Source organism: Dendrobates tinctorius, unplaced genomic scaffold, assembly GCF_039654945.1.
Source record: "Dendrobates tinctorius isolate UK_male_01 unplaced genomic scaffold, ASM3965494v1 ptg000298l, whole genome shotgun sequence".
Classification (NCBI taxonomy): domain Eukaryota; kingdom Metazoa; phylum Chordata; class Amphibia; order Anura; family Dendrobatidae; genus Dendrobates; species Dendrobates tinctorius.
In genome coordinates this window covers 588594-613131 of record NW_027361965.1, presented here as the reverse complement: position 1 = coordinate 613131, position 24538 = coordinate 588594, and the positions used below count along the sequence as shown (strand labels likewise).

The following is a 24538-nucleotide window of genomic DNA, read 5'->3' as shown; positions in this document are numbered from 1 at the left end:
GGTATAGGGGTAGTATGGGATTATCCCCCGGGTATGGAGATGATATCATCATGTGGTATAGGGGTAGTATGGGATTATCCCCCGGGTATGGAGGTGATGATATCATGTGATATAGGGGTAGGATGGGATTATCCACCGGGTATGGAGATGATATCATCATGTGGTATAGGGGTAGTATGGGATTATCCCCCGGGTATGGAGGTGATGATATCATGTGATATAGGGTTAGTATGGGATTATCCCCCAGGTATGGAGATGATAGCATCATGTGGTATAGGGGTAGTATGGGATTATCCCCCGGGTATGGAGGTGATGATATCATGTGGTATAGGGGTAGTATGGGATTATCCCCCGGGTATGGAGATGATGATATCATGTGGTATAGGGGTAGGATGGGATTATCCCCCGGGTATGGAGATGATATCATCATGTGGTATAGGGGTAGTATGGGATTATCCCCCAGGTATGGAGGTGATGACATCATGTGGTACAGGGGTAGTATGGGATTATCCACCGGGTATGGAGATGATGATATCATGTGGTATAGGGGTAGGATGGGATTATCCCCCAGGTATGGAGGTGATGACATCATGTGGTATAGGGGTAGGATGGGATTATCCCCCGGGTATGGAGGTGATGACATCATGTGGTATAGGGGTAGGATGGGATTATCCCCCAGGTATGGAGGTGATGATATCATGTGATATAGGGGTAGTATGGGATTATCCCCCGGGTATGGAGATGATGATATCATGTGGTATAGGGGTAGGATGGGATTATCCCCCAGGTATGGAGGTGATATCATGTGATATAGGGGTAGTATGGGATTATCCCCCAGGTATGGAGGTGATGATATCATGAGGTATAGGGGTAGTATGGGATTATCCCCCGGGTATGGAGATGATGATATCATGTGGTATAGGGGTAGTATGGGATTATCCCCCAGGTATGGAGGTGATGACATCATGTGGTATAGGGGTAGGATGGGATTATCCCCCAGGTATGGAGGTGATGACATCATGTGGTACAGGGGTAGTATGGGATTATCCACCGGGTATGGAGGTGATGATATCATGTGGTATAGGGGTAGGATGGGATTATCCCCCAGGTATGGAGGTGATGACATTGTGTGGTACAGGGGTAGGATGGGATTATCCCCCGGGTATGGAGGTGATGACATCATGTGGTATAGGGGTAGGATGGGATTATCCCCCGGGTATGGAGGTGATGACATCATGTGGTATAGGGGTAGGATCGGATTATCCCCCGGGTATGGAGATGATGACATCGTGTGGTATAGGGTTAGTATGGGATTATCCCCCAGGTATGGAGGTGATGACATCATGTGGTATAGGGGTAGTATGGGATTATCCCCCAGGTATGGAGGTGATGACATCATGTGGTATAGGGGTAGGATGGGATTATCCCCCGGGTATGGAGGTGATGATATCATGTGGTATAGGGGTAGTATGGGATTATCCCCCATGTATGGAGGTGATGACATCATGTGGTATAGGGGTAGTATGGGATTATCCCCCGGGTATGGAGGTGATGATATCATGTGGTATAGGGGTAGTATGGGATTATCCCCCAGGTATGGAGGTGATGATATCATGTGGTATAGGGGTAGTATGGGATTATCCCCCAGGTATGGAGGTGATGATATCATGTGGTATAGGGGTAGTATGGGATTATCCCCCAGGTATGGAGGTGATGACATTGTGTGGTGCAGGGGAGTAGTATGGGATTATCCCCCGGGTATGGAGGTGATGACATCATGTGGTATAGGGGTAGGATGGGATTATCCCCGGGTATGGAGGTGATGACATCATGTGGTACAGGGGTAGTATGGGATTATCCCCCAGGTATGGAGGTGATGACATTGTGTGGTGCAGGGGAGTAGTATGGGATTATCCCCCGGGTATGGAGGTGATGACATCATGTGGTATAGGGGTAGGATGGGATTATCCCCCGGGTATGGAGGTGATGACATCGTGTGGTATGTAGGATGGGATTATCCCCCGGGTATGGAGGTGATGACATCATGTGGTATAGGGGTAGGATGGGATTATCCCCGGGTATGGAGGTGATGACATCATGTGGTATAGGGGTAGGATGGGATTATCCCCGGGTATGGAGGTGATGACATCATGTGGTACAGGGGTAGTATGGGATTATCCCCCAGGTATGGAGGTGATGACATCATGTGGTATGTAGGATGGGATTATCCCCCGGGTATGGAGGTGATGACATCGTGTGGTATAGGGGTAGGATGGGATTATCCCCCGGGTATGGAGGTGATGACATCGTGTGGTATGTAGGATGGGATTATCCCCCGGGTATGGAGGTGATGACATCGTGTGGTATGTAGGATGGGATTATCCCCCGGGTATGGAGGTGATGACATCGTGTGGTATAGGGGTAGGATGGGATTATCCCCTGGATATGGAGGTGATGACATCGTGTGGTGTAGGGGTAGGATGGGATAATACCCCTGCTCAGTGTGTATCGCAGGGCCGCGCTTGTGCAGTGACGATTGACTCTGGCCGCCCACAGTCAGTGACGCTGGGCACTACACACAGCTTCAGTGCGCACGCGTGGGAGCCGCTCGTCACTATACTTACCCCTGATGAAGCCACAGTGGCGATACGCGCTGGCTCCCTCCCCACATACACATGATCCTTCTGTGCCAACCATTGGTGTTGGTTACATGTTGGCGTCTCGTGCAGGGTTGAGCATCCTATTCCTGTTTTCTATGACGTGTCTCAGTGGATGTCTCACAGATGTGTGACTACACATGTATTTGGGAGCGGTGGAGATCGTGTTTATCATGACCTCATCTGTCCTAGCACGGTCTGATTTTTAACCCTTAATGACTGAGCCAGTTCTTACACTTCTGACCCCCGTCCCTTTATGAGGTGATGGCTCTGGAGCTTCCAGGGATCCCGGTGATTCTGACATTGTTTTCTCCTGACCTATTGTCCTTCATGTTAGTGGGAACATTTTGTTGATATATTCATATTCATGAAAAAAAAGGAAATTTTGCAAAAATTTAAAAAAATTTTATTTTAAATTTTAATTTGTATGCCCTTAAATCAGAGAGCTCGGTCACACAAAATAGATACTACGTAACATTCCCCACATGTCTACTTTACATCAGCACAATTTTTGAAAAATATATATTTTTTTTGTTTGTTTGGAAGTTATAAGGGTTAAAATCGACCAGAGATTTTCTCATTTTTCCAACAAAATTTTCAAAAACAATTTTTTTTTAGGGACCACAATATATTTGAAGTGATTTTGCGGGATCTCTCTGGTAGAAAATACCCAAAAGTGACACCATTCTAAATACTGCACCCCTCAAGGTGCTCAAAACCACTTTCAAGAGGTTTATTAACCCTTCAGGTGCTTCACTGGAACTGAAGCAATGTGGAAGGAAAAATGGAACATTGAATTTTTTTCTCAAAAAATTTAATTTAGACCCAGACTTTGTTATTTTCACTAGGGTAACAAGATTAAATGGACTCCAAAATTTGTTGTGCAATTTCTCCTGAGTACAGAGAGACCTTACTTGTGGGGGAAGTCTACTGTTTGGGCGCACGGCAGGGCTCAGAGGGGAAGGAGCACTGTTTGAATTTTTGAATGTAAAATTTGCTGGAATAGCTAGCGGATGCCATGTTGAGTTTGGAGAGCCCCTGATGTGCCTAAACAGTGGAAACCCCCCATAAGTGACCCCATTTTGGAAACTACACCCCTCAAGGATTTTATCCAGGGGCATAGTGAACATTTTGAATCCACAGGTACAACACAAAATTTGATGACATTAGGTCGTCATATTGAAAATGTCTTCATTAGTGTTGAGTGCAAGTGCTTGCTAGTCCAGTTGGCATCGGGTGCTCTGGTGTGCTTCAAATATCGCAGGTGCTCTAATGACATGCTAAAGTCCCTATTTTGCATGTTTTGTGGCTCTTAGACACCCAAAAGAGCTCTGTGCAATACTCCATGCATACCCGAGCACCCAATGCAGACTCAAGTAGCGAGCACTTGCGCGCAACACTAGCCTTTTGAAAAAGCCCTAACATAACCTTAACCCCAACCTTATCCCCCACCCTAACACAGCCTTAACCCCAACCCTAACGCAACCTTAACCCCAACCCTAACCTTAGTTGTAGGGTTGAAGGTCGAGCTCCATTTTACATCCTCTTTGACTTAAGCTCTGCTTCCTGCACCCACAAATCGACATTGTAACTCTCCCACATCATTTCCTAGGACAATATCTGCAGGCAGGCCCCCCACACATTGCTTGAGCCCAAAGTCCAGTTCTACCCTTGATTTTGGGATACTCTTCCATTGGCCTCCAGATAATTCAATGGTAATCCCAGGTCCTTGCTGTAATCCCCAGGTCCTTGCTATTCAGCACGACCCTAGCTCTCTTGGGGTCAGCCCCCTTGTTGGGCAGAGATACTCACACCCACCCCCCTTAATCATAGCTCCAAGGATTAAGAACGTTCCAGAAACCCTGTCTGCAGTCTGTCTACAAGTTTGTGTATTGGAAATGCCCCCTGCAGAGAGAACAAAGACCCATATGACCCCACCAGATACAGGACAAGGAATGTAAATGTAAGCCTGATTACAGTCTGGTCCATGTGTACAAACTGGGGGTGACTCTCTGTTGCAACCTCTTCCCCCCTCAAGTAGTGTACAGACTAGTGACCGCAACAGGTCGCTTGTCAAGTACACGTAGACATGGCCGACATAACTCATGGCTCCTGTCTGGACAATCCATCAGCATTTTGGTGTTGACTGCCTCATCTTTATTGTATGGGGAAGTTGAAGGCCAAGCTGCTCCATTTTTGACTTCAGCTCTGCTTCTTCACTTAGTGTTTTCTTTGAGGATTAGTGGAACGCCGTGGCTGTAGCCTGCACCCCATAAACCCCTAATGGTTGAACATGGGTTTCTGAGCCATTAGGCAAGTCAATTTGTAGGGGTGGAACCTCTTCCTCCATTGTATTTGGCTGTAAATAATTGATAGGCCGATTTGGTGTAGGGTCACTCACTCCTCAATTGACCCTGAGGGCAGAAGTCTTGCAGATGCCTAGACTGCCCACACCGTGCAAGGGGCGGCTCCCCGGCCCACACCGTGCAAGGGGCGGCTCCCCGGCCCACACCGTGCAAGGGGCGGCTCCCCGGCCCACACCGTGCAAGGGGCGGCTCCCCGGCCCACACCGTGCAAGGGGCGGCTCCCCGGCCCACACCGTGCAAGGGGCGGCTCCCCGGCCCACACCGTGCAAGGGGCGGCTCCCCGGCCCACACCGTGCAAGGGGCGGCTGCCCGGCCCACACCGTGCAAGGGGCGGCTGCCCGGCCCACACCGTGCAAGGGGCGGCTGCCCGGCCCACACCGTGCAAGGGCACTGGGGTCAGTTTAGATGCTACAAATGATATCACAGGTTCCGTTTAATCTTACTCTCCTCTACACTGAGATTCCTGCGTCCGGTGATCTCCATCTTTCTCCTTCCCGGTGCTGTGAGCTCAGTGCTGAAGACGGTGTAACCGACGGTAGGACAGGAACACTCCTCGTGAGGACGTGATGTCGCTCCTGACCCTGAACGTTTTCTTCTCTGTTTGCAGTTATGTGAAGATTTATTTACCAGAATATCTGAGAATAAAAGTCCTCATCTGTCCTGCTCCGTGGAGGTAATGGATGTCGCGTGTACAGTGTATAGCTGGGGGCGTATATAGTGTATATGTTACATTACTTCACTCTCTTACTCCCTCCAGGTGAGTTACATGGAGATTTATTGTGAACGAGTCCGGGATCTGCTGCGCCCAAAAAGCAAAGGTAACTTAAGAGTGCGGGAGCATCCGATCCTGGGCCCGTACGTGGAGGATCTGTCCAAGCTGGCCGTCACCTCCTACAATGACATCGCCGACCTCATGGACTGTGGGAACAAGGCCAGGTAATGTCTAGGGGAGGATCCCTCACCTCCCGCTTCTCTGCTCACTCCCCTACCCCCCCTGCTCGCTCCAACCACTACTCCCACCCCACTTCTCCGCCTGCCCACTCCTCACACCCATCGTTTCTCCTACCGCTTCTCACCACGTCTCGCCGCTCATCCCGACCGCTTCTCCTTCCCTCGCCTCTCTCTGCTTGCTCTGACCACTCCTCGCACCCCTCGTCTCTCTGATTGCTCAAGACCGCTCCTCCCACCCCGCTTCTCTCTGATTGCTCAAGACCGCTCCTCCCACCCCGCGTCTGATTGCTCGGACCGCTCCTCCCACCCCGTGTTTCTCTCCTTGATCCCCCCGCCTTCGACCGCTCCCCCCACCCTGCGTTTCTCCACTTGCTCCCCTGTCTCTCCAACCGCTGCCCCCCACCCCACATTTCTCTACTTGGTCTGACCACCTCCCTCATATTGTGTTTCCACAGGACGGTTGCTGCCACCAATATGAATGAGACCAGCAGCCGATCACACGCCGTCTTCACCATCGTCTTCACCCAGAAGAGACACGATGAAATGACCAACCTGGACACGGAGAAGGTGAGCAGCGGACACGGGACGACTTCTCGGCTGCTTGGAGACACTGATCACTGGAACTTCTCCCTCTTTGTTACGCAGGTCAGCAAGATCAGCCTGGTGGATTTAGCTGGAAGTGAGAGAGCGGATTCTTCTGGAGCCAAAGGAACCCGTCTGAAGGTGAGTGATCGGCCCCTCCGCTCTCATACTGCCTCCCTCCATCAGGGGGAGTCATACATCCTCCATCTCACCTGACTGGACCTTTCCCTTCGCTGTCACACTGCTGCCCTCCAGCAGGGGGAGTCTTACATCCTCCATCTCACCTAACTGGACCTATCCCTTCGCTGTCATACTGCTGCCCTCCATCAGGGGGAGTCGCACCATGGTCCATCTCACGTGACTGTGGAGCTGCCCCTCAGCTGTCATACTGCTTCCCTCCAGCAAGGGGGAGCCCTACACCCTCCATCTCACCCGACTGCAGAGCTATCATACTTCTTGTCACGAAAAACCTTCACATGGCCGGCACACGGCTATCACATTCGCAGGGGGGGGCTTATCCTAATTATCCCACTGCTGCCACCAATTGTGATGAAAACAGCAAGCTAGTCTATGGACCTATCAATTTACTGCAGGGGGGCTTATTTAGTTATCCCACCACTGCCAACAATATGCCATGAACTGCCTGGATTTATGTATATCCCACCTTTCGGTTCCGCTTTGGACCTTGCAGCTCTCCGGTGCCCCTCTTACCCTCAGGTCAGTCAGGGAACTGCACTTAGGATAATTGGTCACCCGATGGGCCTGCTTCAATGTGGACTGGCTATTAGGGACGCTGCAGCGAGGGAATTATAACTGCTCCTAGCCGCAGCCAGACGATAAGCTTATAAAACCCTTTCCGTCACTGCCAGCGTTACCCAAGTAGCCCAGAACACACTTCGCTGTCACCAGCTCCGATTCCTCAATAGAGGGGTCCGAAGCCAACCCAAATTAGTAGCGTAATTCACTTTGAAGAACGTGCAAATTCGATATAGAGCAAGGAGAAACTGAACTACAGTAGTAATTTTATATTTTACAAAAAAGGTAGGCAGTGTTTACAGAAGGTATAAACAGACATTACAATATGAGACAATTAAAGTATGTACAAGACAATTACAAGATAACAGGGATTAAAAGAGAAACACTCACATTTTGCTTAGATCATTTGAAGCAGGCCATGTGGTTCTGGGGAGGGGTGATACATCCCAGTGCATCACCGGCTTCCTATATCTCAGCGTCCCCAGGCAAAACTAGCTCCAGCCTGACTGACAGTAACTTAGTCCTCTGGGCTTGTGACATCACTAAAGGGGCTGAGTTACGGTCACCCTCCCCTTTCTGCCAGAGGATTTAAGACTTGCTAAAACTTCTTAGCTGCATTACTAGGACGGAGAACCTAGCAGAATAACGGCAGAACCACCACTCATCTTGTTTTGGAATTAGGTCCGATCAACTCCAAACATGGCGTAGCTATTCCACTCGGTTCAGGAGAAATCCATTTCTCGGATTCTGCTGGCGCTGGACCCTAGAAAAAGGTGCTGTAGCGTATCTTAAACATTGCCGGTCCCAAATATGTAATTTTCCTATTTATAACATAAACTGGTGTTGAGTTATGGCCTAATGGTTAGATTCTAAAGCCCATCCATTTTAGCTACAGAGCGCATGTTGGAGACTAAGAAGTTCAGTGTGATGCAGCAGCAAAAAAGGCACATGCAATTCTAGGATGTATTAACAGAAGCATACAGTCTAGATCACGTGAAGTCATTATTTCCCTCTACTCCTCTTTGGTCAGACCTCATCTGGAATACTGTGTCCAGTTTTGGGCACCACATTTTAAAAAAGACATCAACAAACTGGAGCAAGTTCAGAAAAGAGCGACCAGAATGGTGACCGGTCTGCAAACCCTGTCTTATGAGGAAAGGTTGCAGGATTTGGGAATGTTTAGCTTGCAGAAGAGAAGACTGAGAGGAGACTTAATAGCTGTCTACAAATATCTAAAGGGCTGTCACATTGTAGAAGGATCAACTTTATTCTCATATGCACAAGGAAAGACTAGAAGCAATGGGATGAAACTGAATGGGAGGAGACACAGATTAAATATTTGGAAAAACTTTTTGACAGAGTGATCAATGAGTGGAACAGGCTGCCACGAGATGTGGTGAGTTCTCCTTCAATGGAAGTCTTCACACAGAGGCTAGACAGACATCTGACTGGGATGATTTAGCGAATCCTGCTTTGAGCAGGGGGTTGGACCAGATGGCCCAGGAGGTCCCTTCCAACTCTACCATTCTATGATTCTCTCTGCTAATTAACACCTTTCGGGGTGGGTGAGTGAGGGAGATGACAGGGGGGAAGGGAAGCATGAGTCTACAGCCATGGATGTATTCAGAGCTCGGTGTGCGAATTGAAAATTCCAGAAAGGTGTGTTAATAAGGAAAACTATACATCATATTTACATTATCGTGACACTTCTCTCCAGCAGGGGGTAGTCACACATCCCCCATCTCACCTGATTGTAGAGCTGTCATACTGCTTCTCTCCAGCAGGAGGATTCCTACACCTCTCATCTCATCCGACTGTAGAGCTTTCATACTGCTGCTTTCCAGCAGGAGGAGTTGTACATTCCCACCCGACTGTAGAGCTGTCATACTGCTTATCTCCAGCAGGGAGTAGTCGCACACCCCTCATCTCACCTGACTGTAGAGCTGTCATACTGCTCTCCAGCAGGGGGTAGTCGCACATCCCCCATCTCACCTGACTGTAGAGCTGTGATACTGCTTCTCTCCAGCAGGGGGTAGTCGCACATACCCATCTTTCCTGACTGTAGAGCTGTCATACTGCTTCTCTCCAGCAGGGGGTAGTCGCACATCCCCCATCTCACCTGACTGTAGAGCTGTCATACTGCTTCTCTCCAGCAGGGGGAAGTCGCACATCCCCCATCTCACCTGACTGTAGAGCTGTCATACTGCTTCTCTCCCGCAGGGGGTAGTCACACATCCCCCCCCCATCTCACCTGACTATAGAGCTGTCATACTGCTTCTCTCCAGCAGGGGGTAGTCGCACATCCCTATCTCACCTGACTGTAGAGCTGTCATACTGCTTCTCTCCAGCAGGGGGTAGTCGCACATCCCCCGTCTCTCCTGACTGTAGAGCTGTCATACTGCTTCTCTCCAGCAGGGGGTAGTCGCACATCCCCCCCGTCTCACCAGACTTTATGTTGCAGGAAGGAGCGAACATTAACAAGTCGCTGACCACGCTGGGGAAGGTGATCTCGGCTCTGGCAGAGATGGTGAGTGCTCATTGTGCAGCTTATTACGCTCCAGTGCTGTTATAATCTGCGGGCCGTGTCGGTGATATGTTAGGGATTATTGGGGTCTCCATATCTCACCTCTGTCTCTCTCTAATGCTGCGCGTCACATAGCGGGAGATGTACCGTAACATGTAAGTATGCAGCTTGTGATGTCACCACTAGGGGGCGGGTTCTCCACCGCACGGTACGTCCGCCATAACCGCTGCCACTAATCTTGTGTTGTCAGCAATCGAAGAAGAAGAAATCTGATTTTATCCCTTACCGGGACTCTGCCCTGACCTGGCTGCTGAAGGAGAACCTGGGTGAGTGTGGAGACGTGGAGCTGCGCCTCAGGCGGTGTGGCCTAAAGGGTTGTCATAGGGCCCTGGGCTCATAGTGATGAGTCTGTCCTGCAGGTGGGAACTCCCGTACAGCGATGATCGCGGCCCTCAGCCCGGCCGATATAAACTACGAGGAGACGTTGAGCACACTCCGGTAAGTGTTGGTGGTGCAGGGCATGCTGGGAGATGTCAGCTCTGAAGCATGCAGGGTAGTGAATGCAGCTCTGTGTGCACATGGAGGTGACCACCTGCACTTTCTTTGGTGTTCACCAGGTACGCTGACCGCGCCAAGCAGATAAAATGTAACGCCATCATTAATGAGGACCCCAACGCCAAGTTAATCAGGGAGCTGAAAGAGGAGGTGGCGCGGCTACGGCAGCTCCTGTACAGCCAGGGTCTAGCGGGTGAGTCTGGGGGCCACGTGGGGTCTGTAGCGCCTCCTAGTCTGCCTCCATTACTACACATCCCCTTTACTTACATAGATCTGACCCTAGAGGATGGAATATCTGTACCCGGCGCCCCTCTACAATTCTCCGCATGTGTCCCATCGTTACCATCCGAGCCGGGTTCCCCTCCCCCCCCTCCTCCTCCTCCTCCCATGTCGCCCCCTGCCATGAACGGTCAGCTGCAGGCCTTCAACGAGGCCGAGGATGAAGTCTCGATCTGTACAGAAGAGGCCATGGAGCGGCTGCAGGAGACGGAGAAGATCATCGCGGAACTGAACGAGACCTGGGAGGAGAAGCTGCGCAAGACCGAGGCCATACGGATGGAGAGGTGGGCGGGCAGCTGATGGTGTGTGATGTGAGCAGGGGGCGGTCAGCTGGCGGTGTGTGATGTGAGCAGGGAGCGGGCATGAGCAGGGGCCGGGCAGCTGGCGGTGTGCGATGTGAGCAGGGGGCGGGCAGCTGACGGTGTGTGATGTGAGCAGGGGGCGGGCAGCTGGCGGTGTGAGATGTGAGCAGGGGGCGGGCAGCTGGCGGTGTGAGATGTGAGCAGGGGGCGGGCAGCTGGCGGTGTGTGATGTGAGCAGGGGGCGGGCAGCTGATGGTGTGTGATGTGAGCAGGGGGCGGGCAGCTGGCGGTGTGTGATGTGAGCAGGGGGCGGGCAGCTGGCGGTGTGTGATGTGAGCAGGGGGCGGGCAGCTGGCGGTGTGTGATGTGAGCAGGGGGCGGGCAGCTGGCGGTGTGTGATGTGAGCAGGGGGCGGGCAGCTGGCGGTGTGTGATGTGAGCAGGGGGCGGGCAGCTGGCGGTGTGTGATGTGAGCAGGGGGCGGGCAGCTGGCGGTGTGTGATGTGAGCAGGGGGCGGGCAGCTGGCGGTGTGTGATGTGAGCAGGGGGCGGGCAGCTGGCGGTGTGTGTGAGCAGGGGGCGGGCAGCTGGCGGTGTGTGATGTGAGCAGGGGGCGGGCAGCTGGCGGTGTGTGATGTGAGCAGGGGGCGGGCAGCTGGCGGTGTGTGATGTGAGCAGGGGGCGGGCAGCTGGCGGTGTGTGATGTGAGCAGGGGGCGGGCAGCTGGCGGTGTGTGATGTGAGCAGGGGGCGGGCAGCTGGCGGTGTGTGATGTGAGCAGGGGGCGGGCAGCTGGCGGTGTGTGATGTGAGCAGGGGGCGGAGAGCTGGCGGTGTGTGATGTGAGCAGGGGGCGGGCAGCTGGCGGTGTGTGATGTGAGCAGGGGGCGGGCAGCTGGCGGTGTGTGATGTGAGCAGGGGGCGGGCAGCTGGCGGTGTGTGATGTGAGCAGGGGGCGGGCAGCTGGCGGTGTGTGATGTGAGCAGGGGGCGGGCAGCTGGCGGTGTGTGATGTGAGCAGGGGGCGGGCAGCTGGCGGTGTGTGATGGGAGCAGGGGGCGTGTAGCTGGCGGTGTGTGATGCGAGCAGGGGGCGGGCAGCTGGCGGTGTGTGATGCGAGCAGGGGGCGGGGAGCTGGCGGTGTGTGATGCGAGCAGGGGGCGGGGAGCTGGCGGTGTGTGATGCGAGCAGGGGGCGGGCAGCTGGCGGTGTGTGATGCGAGCAGGGGGCGGAGAGCTGGCGGTGTGTGATGTGAGCAGGGGGCGGGCAGCTGGCGGTGTGTGATGTGAGCAGGGGGCGGGCAGCTGGCGGTGTGTGATGTGAGCAGGGGGCGGGCAGCTGGCGGTGTGTGATGTGAGCAGGGGCCGGGCAGCTGGCGGTGTGTGATGTGAGCAGGGGCCGGGCAGCTGGCGGTGTGTGATGTGAGCAGGGGGCGTGTAGCTGGCGGTGTGTGATGTGAGCAGGGGGCGGGGAGCTGGCGGTGTGTGATGTGAGCAGGGGGCGGGGAGCTGGCGGTGTGTGATGTGAGCAGGGGGCGGGCAGCTGGCGGTGTGTGATGTGAGCAGGGGGCGGGCAGCTGGCGGTGTGTGATGTGAGCAGGGGGCGGGCAGCTGGCGGTGTGTGATGTGAGCAGGGGGCGGGCAGCTGGCGGTGTGTGATGTGAGCAGGGGGCGGGCAGCTGGCGGTGTGTGATGTGAGCAGGGGGCGGGCAGCTGGCGGTGTGTGATGTGAGCAGGGGGCGGGCAGCTGGCGGTGTGTGATGTGAGCAGGGGCCGGGCAGCTGGCGGGGTGCGATGTGAGCAGGGGCCGGGCAGCTGGCGGTGTGCGATGTGAGCAGGGGCCGGGCAGCTGGCGGTGTGTGATGTGAGCAGGGGGCGGGCAGCTGGCAGACGATGATGGTAAATCGGTATAATCCTCACTTCGTCTTATTAGGGAGTCGCTTTTGGCGGAGATTGGCGTGGCTCTAAGAGAAGATGGTGGCACCGTGGGAGTCTTCTCTCCAAAAACGGTAAGTGGGGTCTGTGCCTGCAGCCCGACATTGGTTGCTGCTGCCTACAGTCGTAATGTGACCCCTCTGCTGTGTTTTTGTGCGCAGATCCCGCACCTGGTGAATCTGAATGAAGACCCCCTGATGTCTGAGTGCCTCCTTTACCACATAAAGGAGGGCGTCACACGGTAATGTCCCCGCGGCGCTGCAGCCAACCGCCTCCCTCCTCCACCAGCTCCTCCGCACACATTGCTAAACCTGGTACTGCAGCCCCAGCCGTTCACCTTCGCATTAGAATCCTAGAATGTTAGAGTTGGAAGGGACCTCCAGGGTCATCGGGACCTCCAGGGTCATCGGGACCTCCAGGGTCATCGGGTCCCAACCCCCTGCTCAATGCAGGAGTCACTAAACCATCTCAGACAGACGTCTGTCCAGCCTCTGTCTGAAGACTTCCATTGAAGGAGAACTCACCACCTCTCGTGACATTAGTCTCCTCCTTGTCTAGGTCGGAATCTCGCTGCCTTCCTTCGTCTGTCTCTTTCCCTCGCTCTCGCTGTCTCTTCCTCAGCTATTGGACTCTCGCTGCCTTCCTTCGTTGGTCTCTTTCCCTCACTCTCGCCGTCTCTTCCTCAGCTGTTGGACTCTCGCTGTCTTCCTTCGTCTGTCTCTTTACCTCACTCTCGCCATCTCTTCCTCAGCTGTTGGACTCTCATTGCCTTTCTTCGTCTGTCTCTTTCCGTCACTCTCGCCGTCTCTTCCTCAGCTATTGGACCCTCGCTGCCTTTCTTCGTCTGTCTCTTTTCCTCACTCTCGCCGTTTCTCCTCAGCTGTTGGACCCTCGCTGCTTTCCTTTGTCTGTCTCTTTCCCTCACTCTCGCCGTCTCTTCCTCAGCTGTGGGACTCTTGTTGCCTTTCTTCGTCTGTCTCTTTCCCTCACTCTCGCCGTCTCTTCCCCTCACTCTCGCCGTCTCTTCCTCAGCTGTTGGACTCTCACTGCTTTTCTTCGTCTGTCTCTTTCCCTCGCTCTCGCCGTTTCTCCTCAGCTGTTGGACTCTCGCTGCCTTTCTTCATCTGTCTCTTTCCCTCGCTCTCGCCATCTCTTCCTCAGCTGTTGGACTCTCTTTCCCTCACTCTCGCCGTCTCTTCCCCTCACTCTCGCCGTCTCTTCCTCAGCTGTTGGACTCTCACTGCTTTTCTTCGTCTGTCTCTTTCCCTCGCTCTCGCCGTTTCTCCTCAGCTGTTGGACTCTCGCTGCCTTTCTTCGTTGGTCTCTTTCCCTCACTCTCGCCATCTCTTCCTCAGCTGTTGGACTCTCGTTGCCTTTCTTCGTCTGTCTCTCTCGCTCATGCCGTCTCTTCCTCAGCTTTTGGACTCTCACTGCCTTTCTTTGTCAGTCTCTTTCCCTCGCTCTCGCCGTTTCTCCTCAGCTGTTGGACTCTCGTTGCCTTTCTTCGTCTGTCTCTTTCCCTCACTCTCGCAGTCTTCCTTAGCTGTTGGACTCTCGCTGCCTTCCTTTGTCTGTCTCTTCCCCTCACTCTCGCCGTCTCTTCCTTAGTTGTTGGACTCTCTCTGCCTTCCTTCGTCTGTCTCTTTCCCTCGCTCTCGCCGTCTCTTCCTCAGCTGTTGGACTCTCGTTGCCTTTCTTCGTTGGTCTCTTTCCCTCGCTCTCGCCGTCTCTTCCTTAGCTGTTGGACTCTTGCTGCCTTCCTTTGTCTGTCTCTCTCCCTCACTCTCGCCGTCTCTTCCTCAGCTGTTGGACTCTCGCTGTCTTTCTTCGTCTGTCTCTTTCCCTCACTCTCGCCATCTCTTCCTCAGCTGTTGGACTCTCGCTGTCTTTCTTCGTCTGTCTCTTTCCCTCACTCTCGCCATCTCTTCCTCAGCTGTTGGACTCTCATTGCCTTTCTTCGTCTGTCTCTTTCCCTCACTCTCGCCGTCTCTTCCTCAGCTATTGGACCCTCGCTCTCGCCATCTCTTCCTCAGCTGTTGGACTCTCGCTGTCTTTCTTCGTCTGTCTCTTTCCCTCACTCTCGCCATCTCTTCCTCAGCTGTTGGACTCTCGTTGCCTTTCTTCATCTGTCTCTTTCTCTCGCTCTTGCCATCTCTTCCTCAGCTTTTGGACTCTCACTGCCTTTCTTCGTCAGTCTCTTTCCCTCGCTCTCGCCGTTTCTCCTCAGCTGTTGGACTCTCGTTGCCTTTCTTCGTCTGTCTTTCCCTCACTCTCGCAGTCTTCCTTAGCTGTTGGACTCTCGCTGCCTTCCTTTGTCTGTCTCTTTCCCTCACTCTCGCTGTCTCTTCCTTAGTTGTTGGACTCTCTCTGCCTTCCTTCGTCTGTCTCTTTCCCTCGCTCTCGCCGTCTCTTCCTCAGCTGTTGGACTCTCGTTGCCTTTCTTCGTTGGTCTCTTTCCCTCACTCTCGCCGTCTCTTCCTCAGCTGTTGGACTCTCGCTGTCTTTCTTCGTCTGTCTCTTTCCCTCACTCTCGCCATCTCTTCCTCAGCTGTTGGACTCTCATTGCCTTTCTTCGTCTGTCTCTTTCCCTCACTCTCGCCGTCTCTTCCTCAGCTATTGGACCCTCGCTCTCGCCATCTCTTCCTCAGCTGTTGGACTCTCGTTGCCTTTCTTCGTCTGTCTCTTTCCCTCGCTCTCGCCGTCTCTTCCTCAGCTGTTGGAGTCTCGCTGCCTTTCTTCATCTGTCTCTTTTCCTCACTCTCGCAGTTTCTCCTCAGCTGTTGGACCCTCGCTGCTTTCCTTTGTCTGTCTCTTTCCCTCGCTCTCGCCGTCTCTTCCTCAGCTGTTGGACTCTTGTTGCCTTTCTTCGTTGGTCTCTTTCCCTCGCTCTCGCCGTCTCTTCCTCAGCTGTTGGAGTCTCGCTGCCTTTCTTCGTCTGTCTCTTTTCCTCACTCTCGCCGTTTCTCCTCAGCTGTTGGACCCTCGCTGCTTTCCTTTGTCTGTCTCTTTCCCTCGCTCTCGCCGTCTCTTCCTCAGCTGTTGGACTCTCACTGCCTTTCTTCGTCTGTCTCTTTCCCTCGCTCTCGGCGTTTCTCCTCAGCTGTTGGACTCTCGTTGCCTTTCTTCGTCTGACTCTTTCCCTCACTCTCGCCGTCTCTTCCTCAGCTGTTGGACTCTCACTGCCTTTCTTCGTCTGTCTCTTTCCCTCGCTCTCGGCGTTTCTCCTCAGCTGTTGGACTCTCGTTGCCTTTCTTCGTCTGACTCTTTCCCTCACTCTCACAGTCTTCCTTAGCTGTTGGACTCTCGCTGCCTTCCTTTGTCTCTTTCCCTCACTCTCGCCGTCTCTTCCTTAGTTGTTGGACTCTCTCTGCCTTCCTTAGTCTGTCTCTTTCCCTCGCTCTCGCCGTCTCTTCCTCAGCTGTTGGACTCTCGTTGCCTTTCTTCGTTGGTCTCTTTCCCTCGCTCTCGCCGTCTCTTCCTTAGCTGTTGGACTCTCGCTGCCTTCCTTTGTCTGTCTCTTTCCCTCACTCTCGCCGTCTCTTGCTTAGTTGTTGGACTCTCGCTGCCTTCCTTTGTCTGTCTCTTTCCCTCACTCTTGCCGTCTCTTGCTTAGTTGTTGGACTCTCGCTGCCTTCGTCTCTTTCCCTCGCTCTCGCCGTCTCTTCCTCAGCTGTTGGACTCTCGCTGCCTTCCTTTGTCTGTCTCTTTCCCTCGCTCTCGCCGTCTCTTCCTTAGCTGTTGGACTCTTGCTGCCTTCCTTTGTCTGTCTCTTTCCCTCACTCTCGCCGTCTCTTGCTTAGTTGTTGGACTCTCGCTGCCTTCCTTTGTCTGTCTCTTTCCCTCACTCTCGCCGTCTCTTGCTTAGTTGTTGGACTCTCGCTGCCTTCCTTTGTCTGTCTCTTTCCCTCGCTCTCGCCGTCTCTTCCTTAGCTGTTGGACTCTTGCTGCCTTCCTTTGTCTGTCTCTTTCCCTCACTCTCGCCGTCTCTTGCTTAGTTGTTGGACTCTCGCTGCCTTCCTTTGACTGTCTCTTTCCCTCACTCGCCGTCTCTTGCTTAGTTGTTGGACTCTCGCTGCCTTCCTTTGTCTGTCTCTTTCCCTCGCTCTCGCCGTCTCTTCCTCAGCTGTTGGACTCTCGCTGCCTTCCTTTGTCTGTCTCTTTCCCTCGCTCTCGCCGTCTCTTCCTTAGCTGTTGGACTCTCGCTGCCTTCCTTTGTCTGTCTCTTCCCCTCACTCTCGCCGTCTCTTGCTTAGTTGTTGGACTCTCGTTGCTTTTCTTTGTTGGTCTCTTTCCCTCGCTCTCGCCGTCTCTTCCTCAGCTGTTGGACTCTCGCTGCCTTCCTTTGTCTGTCTCTTTCCCTCACTCTCGCCGTCTCTTGCTTAGTTGTTGGACTCTCGCTGCCTTCCTTTGACTGTCTCTTTCCCTCACTCTTGCCGTCTCTTGCTTAGTTGTTGGACTCTCGCTGCCTTCGTCTCTTTCCCTCGCTCTCGCCGTCTCTTCCTCAGCTGTTGGACTCTCGCTGCCTTCCTTTGTCTGTCTCTTTCCCTCGCTCTCGCCGTCTCTTCCTTAGCTGTTGGACTCTTGCTGCCTTCCTTTGTCTGTCTCTTTCCCTCACTCTCGCCGTCTCTTGCTTAGTTGTTGGACTCTCGCTGCCTTCCTTTGACTGTCTCTTTCCCTCACTCGCCGTCTCTTGCTTAGTTGTTGGACTCTCGCTGCCTTCCTTTGTCTCTCTTTCCCTCGCTCTCGCCGTCTCTTCCTCAGCTGTTGGACTCTCGCTGCCTTCCTTTGTCTGTCTCTTTCCCTCGCTCTCGCCGTCTCTTCCTCAGCTGTTGGACTCTCGCTGCCTTCCTTTGTCTGTCTCTTTCCCTCGCTCTCGCCGTCTCTTCCTTAGCTGTTGGACTCTCGCTGCCTTCCTTTGTCTGTCTCTTCCCCTCACTCTCGCCGTCTCTTGCTTAGTTGTTGGACTCTCGTTGCTTTTCTTTGTTGGTCTCTTTCCCTCGCTCTCGCCGTCTCTTCCTCAGCTGTTGGACTCTCGCTGCCTTCCTTTGTCTGTCTCTTTCCCTCACTCTCGCCGTCTCTTCCTTAGCTGTTGGACTCTCGCTGCCTTCCTTTGTCTGTCTCTTTCCCGCACTCTCGCCGTCTCTTGCTTAGTTGTTGGACTCTCGTTGCTTTTCTTCGTTGGTCTCTTTCCCTCGCTCTCGCCGTCTCTTCCTCAGCTGTTGGACTCTGGCTGCCTTTCTTCGTCTGTCTCTTTCCCTCACTCTCGCCGTCTCTTCCTCAGGGTCGGTCAGGTGGATGTTGACATCCGGTTGAGCGGTCAGTTCATTAAGGAGCAGCACTGCCTCTTCCACTGCAAGACCAAGGAGAACGGAGAAGGTGTGGAGATAATGGGACGGTGCGCGGGCGGAGGGCGTGGATTGATGGCCCAACTGTGCAGGGCTGGTAGTGTATACGGGGGTAAACCTTGTATGGGACTGCGCTATTCACACCTCTCTCGTATTGCCGTAGTGATTGTCACATTAGAAACGTGTGAAGGAGCGGACACCTATGTGAACGGGAAGCAAGTGACGGAGCCGCTGGTGCTGAAGTCAGGTCAGTAAACAGGATGCTCAACATGGGGCTGATAGTAACTGGACGTGTGCCAAGGTTTCTGACCCCTGAGGGAGTGGGCCGCGTGTGACTGACCCCTGGTGGCCGCGTGTGACTGACCCCTGGTGGCCGCGTGTGACTGACCCCTGGTGGCCGCGTGTGACTGACCCCTGGTGGCCGCGTGTGACTGACCCCTGGTGGCCGCGTGTGACTGACCCCTGGTGGCCGCGTGTGACTGACCCCTGGTGGCCGCGTGTGACTGACCCCTGGTGGCCGCGTGTGACTGACCCCCGGTGGCCGCGTGTGACTGACCCCCGGTGGCCGCGTGTGACTGACCCCCGGTGGCCGCGTGTGACTGACCCCCGGTGGCCGCGTGTGACTGACCCCCGGTGGCCGCGTGTGACTGACCCCCGGTGGCCGCGTGTGACTGACCCCCGGTGGCCGCGTGTGAATGCCCTTCTTTCTTCAGGTAACAGAATAGTTATGGGGAAGAACCACGTCTTCCGCTTTAACCACCCGGAGCAGGCGCGGCTGGAGCGAGAGCGGAGCAGCGCGGCGGTGGAGAACCAGGCTGAACCCGTAGACTGGAACTTTGCACAGCGGGAGCTGCTTGAGAAGCAGGGCATTGATATTAAGCTCGAGATGGAGAAGAGGTGAGTGTGGTGCTGGTACAGCTGCTCCAGCGGGGAGATGCTATATCACCAAAGGCTGGTACAGCTGCTCCAGCTGGTAGGCGCTCTGTCATCGAGGACACGTACAGCTTCTCCAGCGTGGGATGTTCCAGAGATGGCTGGTACAGCTGCTCCAGTGGCGGGTGCTCCATCACGGAAGGCTGGTACAGCTGCTGCTCCATTGGCGGGTGCTCCATCACAGATGGCTGGTACAGGTGCTGCTCCGGTGGCGGTTGCTCCATCACGGATGGCTGGTACAGCTGCTGATCCGGTGGCGGTTGCTCCTTCACGGATGGCTGGTACAGCTGCTGCTCCAGTGGCGGGTGCTCCATCACGGATGGCTGGTACAGCTGCTCCGGTGCGGGTGCTCCATCACGGATGGCTGGTACAGCTGCTCCGGTGGCAGGTGCTCCGTCACAGATGGCTGGTACAGCTGCTCCGGTGGCTGGTACGGCTTCTCCGGTGGCGGGTGCTCAATCACAGATGGCTGGTACGGCTTCTCCGGTGGAGGGTGCTCCGTCACAGATGGCTGGTACGGGTGCTCCGGTGGCGGGCGCTGCGTCACAGATGGCTGGTACAGCTGCTCCGGTGGCTGGTACGGCTTCTCCGGTGGCGGGTGCTCAATCACAGATGGCTGGTACGGCTTCTCCGGTGGCGGGTGCTCCATCACAGATGGCTGGTACAGCTGCTCCGGTGGCGGGTGCTCCATCACAGATGGCTGGTACAGCTGCTCCGGTGGCGGGTGCTCCATCACAGATGGCTGGTACAGCTGCTCCGGTAGCGGGTGCTCCGTCACAGATGGCTGGTACGGCTGCTCCGGTGGCGGGCGCTCCATCACAGATGGCTGGTACGGCTGCTCCGGTGGCGGGCGCTCCGTCACAGATGGCTGGTACGGCTGCTCCGGTGGCGGGCGCTCCGTCACAGATGGCTGGTACAGCTGCTCCGGTGGCGGGTGCTCCATCACAGATGGCTGGTACAGCTGCTCCATCACTGATGGCATTAATGGCGGCTGCTTCCCTCCAGACTGCAGGACCTGGAGTTCCAGTACAAGAGGGAGAAGGAAGAAGCGGACCTGACCCTGGAGCAGCAGCGACTGGTTAGTGTCTTTCTTCCACTGGGTGTCAGCCATATTGGACCGTGGTTGTTAACCCATTCCGTCCTTTCCCTGCAGTATGGTGATTCGGACAGCGGAGATGACTCTGACAAGCGCTCGTGTGAAGAAAGCTGGCGTCTCATTACCTCTCTGCGGGAGAAGGTCCCGCCGGGCCGTGTGCAGAGCATCGTGCGGCGCTGCGGCCTCCCGAGCAGCGGCAAGAGACGGGAACCTATCAAAGTGTACCAGATCCCTCAGCGGCGCCGGCTGGGCAAGGATCCGCGGTGGCTGACACTGGCGGATCTGAAGATGCAGGCGGTGAAGGAAATCTGCTACGAGGTGGCCCTGAACGACTTCAAGCACAGCAAGCAGGAGATCGAGGCCATGTCCGTCATCAAGATGAAGGAGCTGAGCCGCACCTACGGCCAGAGGGACGCCAACGAGAAGGAGTGGTGGAAGGCCGTGGCACGGGATGTGTGGGACACCGTGGGGGTGGGCGAAGAGGACGATGGAGGCAAGGGGGGCGTTCAGGACCTGAAGGCGCACATAGACAAACTGACCGACATCCTGCAGGAGGTGAAACTGCAGAACAACATGAAGGACGAGGAGATCCGGGCGCTGAGAGATCGCATGATGAAGATGGAGCGGGTGATGCCCGTCACACAGGTGAGGAACTGCTGCTGATCGCATCCCAGCTCCCTCACCCCACTATCTCCTCCAGAGCTGCATGCACAATTCTGCTGGTTTTCTGTAAAATGCTACATCTTCAGCAGTGCATTGTGGGAGCTCAGATACAGTAGATGTGACGTCGCTGCAGCACTGGCTCTGACTGGTGCGTTAGACCTGATGTGGCTGCAGCTCTGGCTGTGACTGGAGCGTTAGACCTGATGTGGCTGCAGCTCTGACTGGTGTATTAGACATGATGTTGTTGCAGCTCTGACTGTGACTGATGCATTAGGCCTGATGTCGCTGCAGCTCTGGCTGTGACTGGGGCATTAGACCTGATGTCGCTGCAGCTCTGGCTGTGACTGATGCATTAAACCTGACGTCGCTGCAGCTCTGGCTGTGATTTGTGCATGAGACCTGATGTTGCTGCAGCTCTGACTGTGATTGGTGCATGAGACCTGATGTCGCTGCAGCTCTGGCTGTGATTGGTGCATTAGACATGACGGCGCTGCAGCTCTGGCTGTGATTGGTGCATTAGACCTGATGTTGCTGCAGCTCTGGCTGTGATTGGTGCATTAGACCTGACAGCGCTGCAGCTCTGGCTGTGATTGGTGCATTAGACCTGACGGCGCTGCAGCTCTGACTGTGATTGGTGCACTAGACCTGACGACGCTGCAGCTCTGGCTGTGATTGGTGCATTAGACCTGATGTCGCTGCAGCTCTGGCTGTGACTGGTGCATTAGACCTGATGTCGCTCCTTGTTTCTGTCCCCTGTAACATTCTCCTTTGTTCCTCCTCTCAGGACGACGCGGCTGATGATGACGAGCCTCCTTTCGCCTGGTGCTCCAATGACGAGGAGGCAGTGACCGGCAGCCGCGGGGAAGCCTCTCCCGACCATTCTCCAAAGGGCCAGCGCGTGTCACAGCTGTTGGAAGACGACGCCACGTTTCGCCGGGGACGGATGCGTTGGATGAAACAAGAACAAACCCGAATTCACAACCTTCAGCAGCAGCAGGTGAACCGCTGCCTCCGCCGCCCCCTCGGCACCGGCAAGTTCATCCCACCACTGGACTGCAAGCTGCGCTTCCCCTTTAAGAGCAGTCCACAGCATCGGTTCTCATGGGCTCCGGGGGCCACCTACGTGGTAGAAGAGTTGACCAATCCGTGGTCAGAGGAGAGGCGGGACGATGGGGAGGACGACGGTGGAAGGCGTCATGTGCCCCGGCGGCAGGAGGGAGAGTGCCAGCAGAGGAGGAACTCTCTGGACGGAGGATCCAGCCGAGGCCAGCGCTCCAATAATCGGCACAGCCGTCAGAACGGTGAGCAGCCGCCACGGAGGAGATCACAAGGCAGAGAAGGCGATGGCGGGATGCAGGCAACAAAGCGTCACTCCTCCTCCCCGCAGGAGCGCCCCTACAAGTACCACCCCTACACCGCACCCCCACGCATGCGTCGTCAGAACTCTGCCCCTGACCTCAGTGACCAGGAAACCCCAGTATGAAGACGGAAGGTCTGAGCATGTTGTAGCGAAGGAAGAGGAGAAGGCGGGATGCAAGGGACGGTGGGAACGAAACGTGTCACCTGCCACGGACAGAGCGGAGAACTCGCACCTGGAACTTTTCATGGGTTTTTACCATATTTTATGTTTTTGTTTCTTTTTTCCTTTTCTTTCTGGTTTTATTGATTTTTTTTGTCTGAGAAGGAGATCGCTGCTACGAGGGGAGCGTGCCGCCCCTCCCCCGCATCCATACAATCACTGTCATCCTGTGTACAGGTGGTATCTGTATATAGGGGTGGATGAGGACACGGCGGTGTATATATATCTCGGCTTGCACTGTTACCATGGCTGATATGAAGTTTTCCCACGGTCTGTGCTGTGGGTGGTGATCGCCCCTCTATCGTTGCCTTGTCTGATATTGGGGGGGGGGGGTCTGGATGTCTGGCGTCCGGTGCTGTCGAGGAGGCGGCGGATGCAACCAGTAACACTAGTGCAGAAGTTCTACCCCCCATAGTTTCCCCAGAATCCTTTGCTTCCTGTTGACACTAAAGCCGCACGTAGCCTTGCACTTCCCGCCACTACTTGAGGTCGATACATAAAGCTATTTATCCTGTGTGTACGGGGGTGGAGTGTGTACACAGCACGGCCGGGCGGCACGGCGGACACTGCCGTAACCTGTAGTCGTATAGATACTGTGGGCTGTAACCTGAGTGCAGAAATAAACTGCCCAATGCTGCACGGCGGCGTCACCGGTGTCTTGTGATTACTCCGAAAAGGGAGCGCGAGTAATGGGAGGTGTGAAAAGTGCGGTACGGACGGTGGTAGGGTCTCTAGGAGAAACCGAAGGCAGGAGAGGCGGACAGGTGAAGCACTGATGACTCTGCCCAGGAATCGGACATGTCCTCATGTCTTCACATCTAGCACTGCCTGATGAGCTGATGCTGGAGGGTTTGGTAAAACTTTGTCCAAAAATCAATGAAGGGGTCACCAAGTTAATTTATTTTGATCAGCCCCTTATAATGAACTCCCCTACAATGGCACCGAGACGACAGCTAGAAACGTCAAGACCATATTGATGAAGATATTTGCTGAAGCCCATGATGCAGCTTGTGGCGAACCAGTGGTGGAGGAGGAGAATGTGCTTTGTAGGAAGATGGGAGATGTTACGGTCCCTCCTGGGGAGGTGGATTCTCCAAACAGTAGGCCGGAGTGAGCGGCAGTGATCAGCACATAGATCCTCGAGGAGCAGGAACAGCAGAGACTTAATGCCAAGAGGAACCTGCAGCAGAACTTGGTTTGTAGCCTGATTCCGCACCGCCGGGAGCAGCAGGATTCACCGGACTGTGGCATAGGAAGGAATAGCTGGATTCGGGAGTTCCCTGCAGCATAGCCAGGAGCAGGGGTGGGCAAATAACTTTCCCGAGGGGCCACATGACAGACTGTGACGGTTGTGGAGGCTGACCCAATGGGCGGAAATTCTGCTCAATGTTAATAACATTAATTACAATTAATAGTAATTTTATCCTTTAATATGGAGCAGAATTAAGGATGTTGACAGTCCCCTATATACAGTATGAGCCGCCACATAGCCTCTATACACACTGAACCATCAAATAAGCCTCCTATACACAGGGTGACCTCCCACATAGCCTCCATATATACAGCGTGAGTCCTCCCCACATATCCTCCAAATATACTGCGTCAGCCCCCCCACATCCTCTATCTACAGCGTAAGCCCCCACATAGCCTCCATATATACAGTCTGAGCCCCCAACATAGCCTCATATACAGTGTGAGCTCCCACATATCCTCCATATATATAGCCTCCATATATCCAGCGTGAGCCCCCCACATAGACTCCTATGTCCATATAACTATCCCATACACATGGAGAAAAACAACACGCACACCTCTCGCTCCCGTGTCCCGGCGCTTTGCTCCTGTCTCCTGTGCACTGAGTCTCAGCAGCAGCGCAATGAAATTGTGTCATCGTGTCTATTTCACACGCAGATTGGTGGAAGATGGAGCCGACGGTCCTGTCTTCCACCAATTTCTTCTCATCTGTCTGCATCCTGAAGATGCATATAGCGGTGGGGGAGAGCATGGGGCGGCCCTTAGG

The 24538-nt window shown here is 54.5% G+C and overlaps 1 protein-coding gene across 2 annotated transcripts in view; it reads left to right on the top strand.

The window, feature by feature from the left end:
• The window catches only part of KIF1C (kinesin family member 1C), a 35206-nt gene extending 12038 nt beyond the window's left edge, over window positions 1-23168 (top strand). The window contains exons 5-21 of one of the 2 annotated variants that reach the window (XM_073560589.1): window positions 5631-5696; window positions 5781-5959; window positions 6430-6541; window positions 6620-6697; window positions 9774-9839; window positions 10087-10162; window positions 10256-10334; window positions 10454-10584; window positions 10663-10954; window positions 12901-12976; window positions 13064-13143; window positions 18184-18278; window positions 18411-18494; window positions 18961-19144; window positions 20186-20258; window positions 20334-20921; window positions 21724-23168. In XM_073560589.1, coding sequence (XP_073416690.1) covers window positions 5631-5696; window positions 5781-5959; window positions 6430-6541; window positions 6620-6697; window positions 9774-9839; window positions 10087-10162; window positions 10256-10334; window positions 10454-10584; window positions 10663-10954; window positions 12901-12976; window positions 13064-13143; window positions 18184-18278; window positions 18411-18494; window positions 18961-19144; window positions 20186-20258; window positions 20334-20921; window positions 21724-22422 — 2958 coding nt within the window. In that variant the 3' untranslated portion in view covers window positions 22423-23168. Of the gene's footprint in view, window positions 1-5630; window positions 5697-5780; window positions 5960-6429; window positions 6542-6619; window positions 6698-9773; window positions 9840-10086; window positions 10163-10255; window positions 10335-10453; window positions 10955-12900; window positions 12977-13063; window positions 13144-18183; window positions 18279-18410; window positions 18495-18960; window positions 19145-20185; window positions 20259-20333; window positions 20922-21723 lie in introns of both variants that reach the window. The other variant, XM_073560588.1, reaches the window with a different exon arrangement.
• Window positions 23169-24538: the final 1370 nt, after the last annotated feature.